Here is a 12,597-nt window from a genome sequence, read left to right as displayed (position 1 = left end):
AAAAATGTCTAAAGTGGGTCAAAATGAATAATGATTAATTTCATTAATTTCTTCCCTTTAACTACATGGTGCCTAAATATATCGGGAAGAGAACCACTTCAGCAGATTGTGAAGAAGCTATAGAGAATATTTTATGTTGAGTTTTTAGATTTAGTCGAATTTTGATAATTTCATATCGTGCCATTTTTCTAAGGGATCTTTTCTGTTTGGCTGCCACTTTTCAATTTCTTCAATTTTTGTTTTGATTTCATATTTGGTGTATTGGTGTAGTTTCGTATGGTAATCATTGACATGAAATTCGTTTTTGTCATAAATCAAATAAGGAGTTAATAACTTTTAAAGCTTGCAAATTTTTGGTAATTTTAGTCAATCGAAAGTCGCAAACATATAGGTTCCTGCTTCCATAGTAACAAGCCAAGCTGTTACCAAGTACAGCCAAACAGAAAAGATCCTTTCCATGATCCTCTCGAAAGTGTGAGCAAAACTTCACCCACGAGCGATTGTCTTACCACTACTGAATTAAAAGTTCCTTTACCAGTTTGTACCATCACATAGAGACTCCCTCATTAGTTTGAAGAATAATTGATGATACTCTCATAAACCCGAGTCCAATATTTTACTGTGTCTTGCTTATGGAATTTTCTGCTTGTATTAACATCTCTCTGAAGTCAACTTTACCTTGCCTAAAAGTGAATACCTATAATTGAAATTGAATCCTTCGGTTGTTCTAAAAAAAAATATGACTCCAGTGCTTACGAAGAAAAGATACACTTATGATATTCTGCTGCGGTTTGTTTATGGCCTACACATGTAACCCTTTCAACAACCCATCTTAACTATGGGCAATCTAAAAAATAATCTATCTATAGTATTATTCTGACACGATACGACAATGTTGGCAACGTTTTAACAAATCTTAAGCTGTATTTACTAATTCTTATTTTCATATCGGAAAAAGGTCTTTTGGCTGAACATGTACCCACAATCTCAGTGAGAGAAGCTTCAATAAACTGTGGATTTTACATAATTCCAACAATCTTACAGTTTTCAAAATAACCGGGGAATTTTCACGGGTACTAATAGTTAATAAATAGTTAGGTAGTCACAATAGAGTTTTCCAAAACAATTAACTTTGAATAAAAGTTCGCTTCATTTGTTTAGAATCTGAGAGATAATTACTGAGATCAAATGAAAATCTTCAAAATTGGACATACACTTGATAGACAAAATAATCTCTATTTATTCATAACATTTAGATACAAAGAAACAGGGAAAAGATCAGAAGGGGGAAAAGAAAGGAAAATGGGTGAGGTGGGGGTAAAGCAACAGAAGATGGAGAAGAAGAGGCGATGGACAACATACCCCAGAACAAATGGCGTGTTCAGTCGTGCACCGCAGTAATGACTGCTGTAGTATGGCCGTGGAGAATAGCCAGTGACAGTTGTTTAGGCAGCCACTTCCATCTCGAAGTATGCTGCAGATGTCACTGATCGTCTGTCAAATCGAGACTGGTTATTATTTCATAGATATCATAGGAATAAAGGTGATTTTAATTTTATTGAGATTTCAATGAAAATGAATACACAGTCACAGTTTATTTGCATTTAGTGTCGTTGCGAAATTGACCCAAGATGGGCTTTTCAATAGCTTAGGATGAATGATAAATTGATAGGTTTCATTATTTAACAATTCATTACAATTCACTCGTCCAGCCTACCGCCAACTGATGATGATAGTAACAGAAGAAAGAGTTTCATATGTAAAACAGTAGGTTAAAAACACTTCGATTAACCGGAGATTATCTATCCAATTAGCAGGCAACGACTCCCTCTCAGAGTGTTTAAAATTTAGAAACATTAACTCCAGTAAGGTTTCCGAAACAGAAATTTTTAGAACATAAAAGACGATATAGATGGGTGTGGACTTGGGTCTTGGACGCCAAAAGTCATTTATACGAATTCGTGCCATCGGCCCATTTTAGTTACTTCTTTTTGCTAAATTTTGTCCCGAAAATTTAGTGCGCATAATGCAGAAAAAAATAAATAAATAAAGACAACTTAGTCATAGTGTAAGGGAAATAATTGTAATAACATAATCTTTTACAGTTGTTTCCCTTGCGCCAGTAATTTTATCGTTATCATTATCATTATCATCATCATGATCAATAATTTTTAACTTCGACTCAGAGCCATAATCCATGAATGGACATTAGCACAGGTCAATACCATTATGTGACTTACCGATTTTGCCGAAGGATGAAAGGTAGATTCGTAAGGGGCGTAAAATGAATATTGTATTCTCTGTTATTCTCCTGTTTCTTTTATTTCACTGCTTTCATTACCATTATCATCATTAATACCTTAGTTACAGAATGAAGAACAAAGAGCATCCATTATTCTGTACAGAGCTTGCGAAGCAAAACATCAAATAACTGAGTTATCCTCAGAGCGGAGATCTGGGCTGAGTACTTGCAGCAGAAAGAAGTCTGCTAAAAGCCCTGAAAACCAGAATGGTTATGGCTGAAGCTATGTTAATTCATATTCCTTCTAAACGTGTTATTTTGTACAACTATTTTATTTTCATATATAGCATATAAACATGTACATCTTTTAGAACATTGTCATTTTATAAAATTTTGCTGACAAATTTTAAAATTAACATAAACAATTATTTATGTGAAAGAAAATTATCGGAGAGCTTTCATCTAATTCTTCCAAATCTTTCTGTTAAAACTGTATTGAAATCATTTGTGGGGAATTTTTTTTTTTTCTATCAGAGCAACAGGTCGTACACCACAAAGTTTAATGGAACCTACTGAAGCAAGTCAGCATGCTTGCAGCATTACCACAAGCTATGGCAAGGCTAAAGCATTCTCACGGGCATCACCTGACACCTCGATGAGGCAAGCTGTCAACGTTGACAAGAACTTTGAAGTTAGTGGCCCAGTCCCTCTGATTATCTCAAACGCTACAGACTGGAAGAGATAGTTCACTGTCAGGTCCTGATACTTCAGGGTTTTCTTCCATTAGGCTATGGAAGCAGTGACTCTCCCATTAATTGCAGCATCCAGGATGTGGGAGGGAGAAAAGGAGTCACAGACTGTGGCAGCCCAAATGAGTCACTTACCTTTAACTCAGAGACAGAGAATAAGACCATTTGGTCTCTTTCCATCGCTTCTGGATAACCCCGACAACTCCAGAACTGAAGGGATATTAATCCAAGCCAGGGCCCGCTTAATGATTAGGTTTAGCTCAGTGTGACGAGCGAAGCGACCAGCATTAAGGCAACAAGACAGATTGTGAAGACCTGTGGGGTTGAGGGGCTTACCACAACGGCATCTCAGTCCCCTACAGACGTCAGCTCCCACTCTGAGTGCGATGGAGATGCGAAGTTCATCTAGACTGAGTAGATTTCTAATGCTGGTCACAGCCAGGGTATAAATGCAGTCCCCTGAGAATTTTGCACTAGCTGAAAGTATGCAACACTTTGAAAATTGATCAGATTGATCAAGGGGAGAGTTGAAAGTGGCACCTGAATGCGGATTATCCTGTATTCACTGTTTCTGTCTATGCTCGACTGTAACGGGAACTGACAAACCCAGCTCTCTCCACTATGATCGAGCTTCGTCCATCTCCCTGTTGGAATTAGTCCATGTTGGAGAGGAGAGGATGTTGCCTATCAAAAGGGGATGCTGTAGACTAGCAGTGCAGTGTGTTCTTGAGTAAAACACTTTATTTCATGTTGCTCCTCACCACTCAGATGTAAATCGTTAACCCTGTGACAAACTGGCATTCTGTTCAGGAATATTGGCCTGCATGCCTCACCAGTGGAAGTAGCATGAATCAAAAGTTACAAACATACAAAGAAACTGATGTGTGTTTGCGTGAGCACATGCTGCCTCCTAAGAACTATTACAGCTTGGCACCAGTATTGACACAAGTGTTGTTACTAGAAAGCAAAAAGCTGAAACAGGTATCTAAAGGCATTGTGTCAGAACCTCTGACAGTTCTGCTGCTCCACCTCTCTGGATTGGTACTTTATGTATATGTATTGACCCACTCTTATTCTTTCATCTCTTCCTTCCCTATACTCATATTTGCCATTGACCACACCTCTACCCCATTCATACATTTATCTGTACACCAATCTTTAGCTATCTGTTACTCTCCTCTCACACTCTAATGAACCTATCTACCCATCTTTCCTGATTCTTTGTATTCTCTCTTAAATTCACCTTTCTGTATCTTGAGGGTATGCTCTGACATCTCCTCATTGCCAGCACTCTTCTTTCCAGATACTTTCACTCATATACTTATGTAATGCAGGGTAGCCATGTATCACTTCTCTAACAAGACACCTGTACCTAGCCCTCTATCATACTTTAGCCTCTCAACACCTAGTATAAAGTCAGCTCCACTACAACCTCACCCAGTCAAGGTGTCTTTTCTTTGTCTTATAAGTTACTTGGCAATCTCGCTTGTGCCGGTGTCATGTAAAAATCACCCAGTATACTCCGAAAAGTGACTGGTGTTGGGAAGGGCAATCAGCCATTAAAAAAATCATGCCAAAACAGATGTTGAAACTTGACATAGCCTTTCATCTTGTTGAATCCTGTCAAACTGTCCAATCTATGTCAGCATAGAAGATGGATGTTAAATGATAATGACAAGATGATGATGATGATGGGATATACACACACATACACATGCACACATACACATGCACATGTGTGTGTGTGTGTGTATATATATAAATAAATAAATATATGAGTATATACACACACACATAAATATATATATACACATACACACACGTGTGTGTGTGTGTGTGAGAGAGAGAGAGAGAGAGAGAAAGAGAGAGAAAGAGAGAAATCACATGTCTGGAAGCTTGGTTTAGTTGCTTTAATAATTCAATGGAAACATTTTGATCAGATCATTTGAGATATTAACATTAAATATATAATTACTAGATATTTATGTAGAGAAGAGGTGTAGCTGGACTGCCCCAGATATTTAAGTAATACTCTATAATTCTAAGGTTGAATGTAAGCTTTGCTGAGAGTTGGCAACTGATCAGAGCTGAATTATTTCCTGGCTTTAAAGTGGAATACTAGTTTTGGATGTAGTTTTGCTATCAGAAATCTTCAGAGGTTGTGAAGCCAAGAATTTGGAGCAAGTTTGAGGGCTTTAGCTTTGTTGTTCAAGTGTAACAGTCATGATGTTGAAGGAAACAAAGGATGTTTTCAAGGTCTCTATTCATGGACTCTGTATTTTGCAACTGGGATAGCCATGTATCTACTCTGCAGCAAGTCACCTATATCTGTTCCCTCTGTACCTTGGAATTGAAACCGCGATCCTATGACTGCGAGTCTGCTGCCCTAACCACTGGACCATTGCGCCTCCACTCATTATTACTAGCCACCAGTGAATAATCCAACAAAATTATATGGTAATCCTGTTAGGGACATGAAATTAATGTACTTAAATTGGAAGTATACTTCAACTGGAATATCTTCCATTTCATGTTCTTAAATTATAATTTTCGTCATTTCATTTTCTAGCGAGAATGTATCAGCATCCATGTTGGACAGGCTGGTGTGCAAATGGGCAACTCATGCTGGGAGTTGTATTGTCTGGAACATGGGATTGAACCTGATGGGAAAAAGTCTGAAGAACAAAATGCTGAGAAGACAGATGACTCTTGTAACACTTTCTTTTGTGAAACAGAGAAAAAAATGCATGTACCTCGAGCCATATTCATAGATTTGGAACCGACTGTAATTGGTAAGTACTGATCTTTGTTCTGTCCCTTTATTGTTGTTGTTGTTGTTGTTGTTATTATTATTATTATTATCTGTAGCATCTTCTCATTGCTATTGCCATGTCATCATTAACATTTTCATTACCATCACTACTTTCTTCTCCTTGTCCTTTAATAGACAAACTATTAGTTGTCTCATGGAGTGTGTTTTATGCTTTCAACAGATCATGCGTATAATTCATTCTTCATTAGTCATTTGGTAGTAGCATATAAATATTGTCTGAGTTTTCATGCTGTACAACATCAATTTCTGAAACAATCATACAATCAACTGTTTGACCTGTCTGTTTAATTGGAAAAATCCACAAATTTTTTGCTGCAATATATATATATATATATATATTGCTTTCTTTGTAGCTGGGTTCAAGTCTATAAAGTTTACACAGTGAATCTCATAACCTAATGGTTCACTGAACACTATATCTTCATGTAGTATGTCCAAATCAGCTTAGCAGAGCGTGTTTTTTTTTTTCAAGCTGCACTCCCATACCCATAGACAGTGTTGAACTTTGCACTACAAACTAATGAAGCTCTTATAAGTTTTCCAGTGTTTACATTGTCATTTAGTGAAACTAAATAGACTGGGCTACTTGAGAGTTGAATGTTTTGTTTGAAGCCACAACACAGGTGTAGGACATGAGATGTCAGCCTTTCAGCTGATCGTCTGGTGTTCTGTCAACTTAGCCACACATGTGCTTTATAAGATTATAATGAAACATAAACAGATATTTATGTTCAGAACTGGCTGATACTGGCTGCCTCTTCTATCTTACAATAGTGTAGTCTATTGAGAAGATACATTAGTATGGCTACTGGTTGCCTTCTCCTACATGAAATCAAAGGCACAATGGAACAGAAAATTGAATTTTTACTTTTTTTCTATGATTTGGTCTCGGGGAAGAAGCAGGTACGTGGCCTTTGAAGACCATCTAAAACCAGTAAAGTTGATGCAGATGATGCATATTTCAGAGGATGACATTCTGAAAAAAAGGTTTGGAGTGTCTATTGTAAGGTATAGGGAATAAATACAATATGAGTGATGCAAAGAGGAGAGACAAATGCCTGTAATGAGTCTAGTGGACCTGGGTGGACCAGGGTGCGCCTGGTTAGAGATCATCCAGCTCTGAAGAGCAGAGTGAAACAATATGTCAATGAGGTCAAAATTTGGAGTATGGTGCATCATGCTGGTGAATCAAACTATATTTATTATTCTGTCATATTTTATGAATTCATCAGAGAGTTTTTACAGTTTTAAAACTAAATTCTAACCATTAAGTAAAACTGTATTTCCAGAATAGATCTCAGAGTTTCAGAGAGTTTGTTTTAATCAACAAAAGATAAATTTTCACCAATTATTAAGTCCTTTGAGCAGTTCCAACATCTTATCTACAAATAAGAGTCATACAAGACAAACTGTATGCCATAAAGTATGCCAGTTATGACATGTATATATTTTACATAAATCTTGTGAATGTTGGAATACTGAATGATGTACATGAACAATTCTTAATGAATTGAAATTTCTGTCTTAGTTGGAGATTGAAAACAAATCAGGCCACAATTGTTTATGACACATAAGGAAACAGATAATTTCAAGAATATTTAGAATTCATTCTGAGAAATTTAATTCTCATGCTTAAGAGATAATCTGATTGTTGTTAGCAGGGGCAATAATGACTTGAAATGTTTTAGTCTTATTGCACCTCATCAGCAGAACACAGCCGGTATGAAGCTGCATGATCAAAAGACAATAGTTTTTAGATAGAGAAAAAGTGTTATGAAAACTTTTGGCCAGAAATAATTTTCATAATAATAATTAGAATTGAGCTAAAAGAAATGACTTGAATAAACCAATGGTATGGATAAAGATACATCATGTAGGTGTTGATATGCTGAATGACATGCAAAAATGCTTGCTTACTGAATTGAAATTTCTTCTTGTAGTAAGAGAAAGGAATCAAAAGCCTTGTGGTAATCATGAGTAGTTTACAATTGGCAAAATAGATATATTCATGCATGTAAAGCATATTTCATCACCATCATCATCACCACCACCACCACTACCACCACCACCACCACCACCACCACCACCACCACTGCCGCCGCCACCATCACCACCACCACCACCATCACCACCACCATCATCAACCACAACAACCTCGTCATTTAATGCCCACTTTCCATGCTGGCATGCATTTGATGACTTGACTCTCAGTATTTGAGAGCTACAGGCCGCATCAAGCTCCAATGTTATGCCAACCACTTTACAGGGTGTACTGGGTGCTTTTTTGTTTTGTGTCAACAACACTAGGGAGATTGTCATGTAATCTATAAGACAGAAAAGAAGAGAGAAAAAGGAAATGGAAAAAACTCCTACTCCTAAGATGAAGGATTTGGGAGGGAATTGGGAGGGAAAGGTGGAGGTGGGTGGCTTTATGCCAGATGTTGAAAGGCTAAAGTATGATAGAGGGAGAAGCACAAGCATCTTGCTATAGAGGAGATACATGACTTAAGGAGATAAAAGGAAGATGATGATGGGATGTTACAGCAAATTCTCAAGGAACAAGGTGAGAGGACATGGTGAGTGGGTCATGGGAAAGGATGAGAGAATGGAAGCTTTTGTTGATGTGTGAGAGGAGGGTAAACAGTTGGAGGTTGAGATTAATGTAGTGAATTATGAACAAGGGTGAGGGTGCAGATGATGGGAAACACAAGTATGTAGAGGTGTAATGTGGGAGACATAGGAGTAACTTAGGAAGAAGGACAGAGCAGAATATAGTGGGATGATGTGCAAGGTGTAGAAGTAGTGGAGAGGATGATATAGGGATACATAAGGTGGTAGATACGGGGGAGGGCATTGAGAGTGATAGCAGATAAGAGAGTTGTTTAGAATGGAGTATAGCAGAGAGAGAGAGAGAAAGAGAGAGCAATGGTTGAAAGTATAGAAGTGGTTCTGGGGGTGTGGGGCAGACCATTTCAGAGGGCTGGCTGTAATAAATGCTAATTCTGCTCTCAGGTAAGTACAACAGCCAAGTATTGCCAAAGATATAGGAGGGATGAAAATGATGGTGGTGGTAGTGCTGGGAGGGGGGGTGCTTGACATGTTAGAGAGAAAGGAGAGGGGAGTGGGGACAGGGTCTTGCATGTACAAGAATAACCAAGTGGTTTTAGGATATCATTTTTATTGTAATGGACAGGTCTTCTTGAGCACAGCAAAATGTCAATCATCTCTGTCTTTGTCATCTCTTCTGTAAGGCTCAGCGTCTTATGATCAGCCTTCAATGCTTTGTCCTATATCTTCCTGGGTCTCCCTTTTCCACATGCTCACACAGATATATTCATAAGCTTAGGTTCATAGCCAATGCACCGTTCATATCATGAGAGTGAAAATGTGTCAGAAAGAGAGGGAGGGTGATTGAGGAGAAAGAGAGACTAGAGGGAAGCAGAAGAGGTAGAAACCTATGAAATGACTTTTGAAACTACTATTTTATTTTATTTTATTTTATTTTATTTTATTTTCACAGATGAAGTTCGAACTGGCAAGTATGCCCAGTTATTTCATCCTGAGCAATTGATAACAGGAAAGGAAGATGCTGCTAACAACTATGCCAGAGGACATTATACGATTGGTAAAGAAATTGTGGATTCAGTATTAGAGAGGATTCGCAAACTGACTGACCAATGTAATGGTCTGCAAGGATTTTTGATTTTCCATAGCTTTGGTGGTGGCACTGGTAGTGGGTTTACTTCTTTATTAATGGAACGTCTCAGTGTAGATTATGGTAAGAAATCTAAATTAGAATTTTCCATTTACCCAGCTCCACAAATTGCTACTGCTGTTGTTGAGCCATATAACTCTATTCTGACAACTCATACTACACTAGAACATTCCGATTGTTCATTTATGGTTGACAATGAAGCCATCTATGATATATGTAGGCGTAATTTAGACATTGATCGTCCAAGCTATACCAATCTAAACCGATTGATTGCTCAAGTAGTCAGTTCCATCACAGCCTCATTACGGTTTGATGGAGCCCTTAACGTAGATTTAACTGAATTCCAAACCAACCTTGTACCTTATCCAAGAATCCACTTTCCATTGGTAACTTATGCTCCAATCTTATCTGTTGAGAAAGCTAATCATGAACAGTTGACAGTTTCAGAGATTGCCAATGCATGCTTTGAGCCATCTAACCAAATGGTTAAATGTGATCCACGTCATGGAAAATACATGGCTTGTTGCATGTTATATCGTGGAGATGTAGTACCAAAAGATGTCAATGCGGCTATTGCTACAATTAAAACCAAAAGGTCTATACAGTTTGTTGACTGGTGTCCAACTGGATATAAAGTTGGTATCAATTATCAACCACCAACAGCAGTGCCTGGTGGAGATTTGGCTCAAGTACCACGAGCAGTGTGTCTTTTAAGTAACACAACAGCCATTGCTGAAGCTTGGGCCAGGCTAGATTTTAAATTTGACCTCATGTATGCTAAACGTGCATTTGTTCATTGGTATGTTGGTGAAGGTATGGAAGAAGGAGAATTTTCAGAAGCAAGAGAAGATCTGGCTTCATTGGAAAAAGACTATGAAGAAGTTGGATTTGATACAGAAGATATTTATCCTGAAGAAGAAGAACTAGAAGAATATTAAATAGAAATATTATCTCCCCTGCAGCATTATCATAGCTTAAAATATTCTTCCATGTTATTACTTACAAATTTCAAGAATAAATTCAGCTTTGAAAAATATTAATTATCATGTGATTCCAAACTATAACAATGGTAGCTTCATTTATAACTTGCAAATGAATTTTTTTTAACTTCTTTTAAAGGAGTTTTATTTTTTGGTAAACATTAAGGATCATTTTTTTTTTTTAAGTTCAGAGATGAACTTTTTTTATGCAGAATTTTATAACCAAATGCTCTTCCTAACACCTACTTCATCGTTGATTTACCAAAGTCTGTCTTCCTGTCTGTCACTTTTTACACACACAAATTATACAAGCAGGCAGCTTTATTATTTTAAGAAAGCATAATGCAGTGATAAAAAGGATTAAACAATCAGTTTATACTTGTTTAATCTAAACTATATCCATATATATTTTCAGAGAAATTATTTAATTAATGCCTAATTAGCATTTTTTTTGTTCATTTTTTATTTTATTTTATGATTAACCAAAAGGTTAAAGGTTGTTATAGTTGTAACATTGCTGAGATTCTACAGCAGAATATCAATATTGATGTTATTATTGGAAGTATATATATATACCACTTGTGATATATATTTATACCACTTGTGCTAATTAAGTTCTTAGAACAATTATATTTTCACTTCTTTTAAAATTTTTATATCAAGGAACAAATATATATATATATATATATATATATATATATATATATATATATATATATATAAATATATATATATATATATATATATATACACACACACACACACGATTGGGTGCGCTCGACGCACAACAGTTAAACCATTCAGGTTTTGGCTCTAATGTTAATTGCGTTAAACTCCCACCGTTGCATGTATGTATGTATGTAGGTTATGACATCTTTAAATTTACAGATTTAGGGAAGTGTTTTAAATTTAATCAATGATTTCTCAATTGCTGCAATTGCAACTTCAATATAGCTTGTTATTATCACTGGAAAATCAGTTAATATGATTTGAGATGTTATAGGGTTCGTTACTGATACAAGACTAATGTGAATTTGACCTGTTATAAGGTTTGTTATTGATATGTAGCTCAAGATTCATCATTGACTTGTCGAGCAGTATGGTTTGATATTCTATGAGATATGTTATGCTTATGTCAAGTAATATAATTGAAAAGTTTATGGTTTGTTATGTTGATATGTCAACTACTGGTATGGGTTTTCCTGAAACAAGATTTATCAACATGTTAATTAGTATGGTTTGATGTTCTATTGTTTGTTATGTGTGTTGTTATTGATATGACAACTAGTATGGCTTGGTATGTTACTATATTATTAGTATGGCAATTAACATGGCTTGACATCTTACAACTAACATTCAATATGTTTAATGTAACATGCTCTGCTTGTCAAGATAGTATATACCACTGATATAACATGATGCATTATAAAGTTCTTATTGAAGTGTGAACTAAAATGCTCCAATACTGATTACAAACCATAGAGGTGTTGGGGGATAATATTAATTAGTTTATTTATTAATTTATTTATAAATTACTAGCAAAATTAATATTAACTGATTAACATGAATTTATGCTGTTTTGCTATATTTACAATAGTTCTGCTAATGTATAATAATTATGTTCAAATAATTATTAATTCTAGTGTATGTTGACCATTTTAATTGTTCAAAACAATGTTAAGTTGTCTGTTTGTAAACTGATACAGCTGTTTAACCTCATTTCAATTTTTAAAAAATTACAAAATAACAAAAGCTTCCAAGGAAATATCTTCCATAAAAGAATACATAAATGCGAAATAAATGTTTTTTAAACACTATTCAAGTTGTTTTTGTTTCATTTCAACTTTTCCTACTGTAAGCTTTTAAACAGAAGACATTTGGCTTAAATAATTTATTTTTAAGCTCTTTACAATATAAAGTTTATTTCAACAATTTTCTCTTTACAACTTGCTCACATTGAACCTTGTTATTTTTCAGTACCTTTTCTTTTAGGTTTTAATTTCTATTATATATATAATAACAATAATAATAAGGATTATGACAAAGCAGTATTAGCATTACCTCTAATTCACATTTAT

General features: G+C 35.7%; 1 protein-coding gene across 1 annotated transcript; it reads left to right on the top strand.

The window, feature by feature from the left end:
* Positions 1 to 5,541: 5,541 nt before the first annotated feature.
* LOC106869158 (tubulin alpha-8 chain) lies at positions 5,542 to 12,336 on the top strand. The gene is made up of 2 exons (XM_014914774.2): positions 5,542 to 5,783; positions 9,345 to 12,336. Exons 1-2 carry the CDS (start codon positions 5,603 to 5,605, stop codon positions 10,475 to 10,477), a joined length of 1,314 nt encoding a protein of 437 aa, XP_014770260.1. The 5' UTR covers positions 5,542 to 5,602; the 3' UTR covers positions 10,478 to 12,336.
* The last annotated feature ends 261 nt before the right edge of the window (positions 12,337 to 12,597 follow it).

The sequence above is a fragment of the Octopus bimaculoides genome, chromosome 1, assembly GCF_001194135.2.
Source record: "Octopus bimaculoides isolate UCB-OBI-ISO-001 chromosome 1, ASM119413v2, whole genome shotgun sequence".
In the NCBI taxonomy this organism is placed as follows: Eukaryota; Metazoa; Mollusca; class Cephalopoda; order Octopoda; family Octopodidae; genus Octopus; species Octopus bimaculoides.
Note: the sequence above shows the minus strand (reverse complement) of the source record. Positions and strands in the feature narration are given on the sequence as shown.

Bases quoted from the DNA above. Each gene is read 5' to 3' on its own strand.
- LOC106869158 (XM_014914774.2), top strand. From the start codon at position 5,603: ATGGGCAACTCATGCTGGGAGTTGTATTGTCTGGAACATGGGATTGAA. The intron at 5,784-9,344 runs GTAAGTACTGAT...TTATTTTCACAG, and splicing joins TTTGGAACCGACTGTAATTG to ATGAAGTTCGAACTGGCAAG.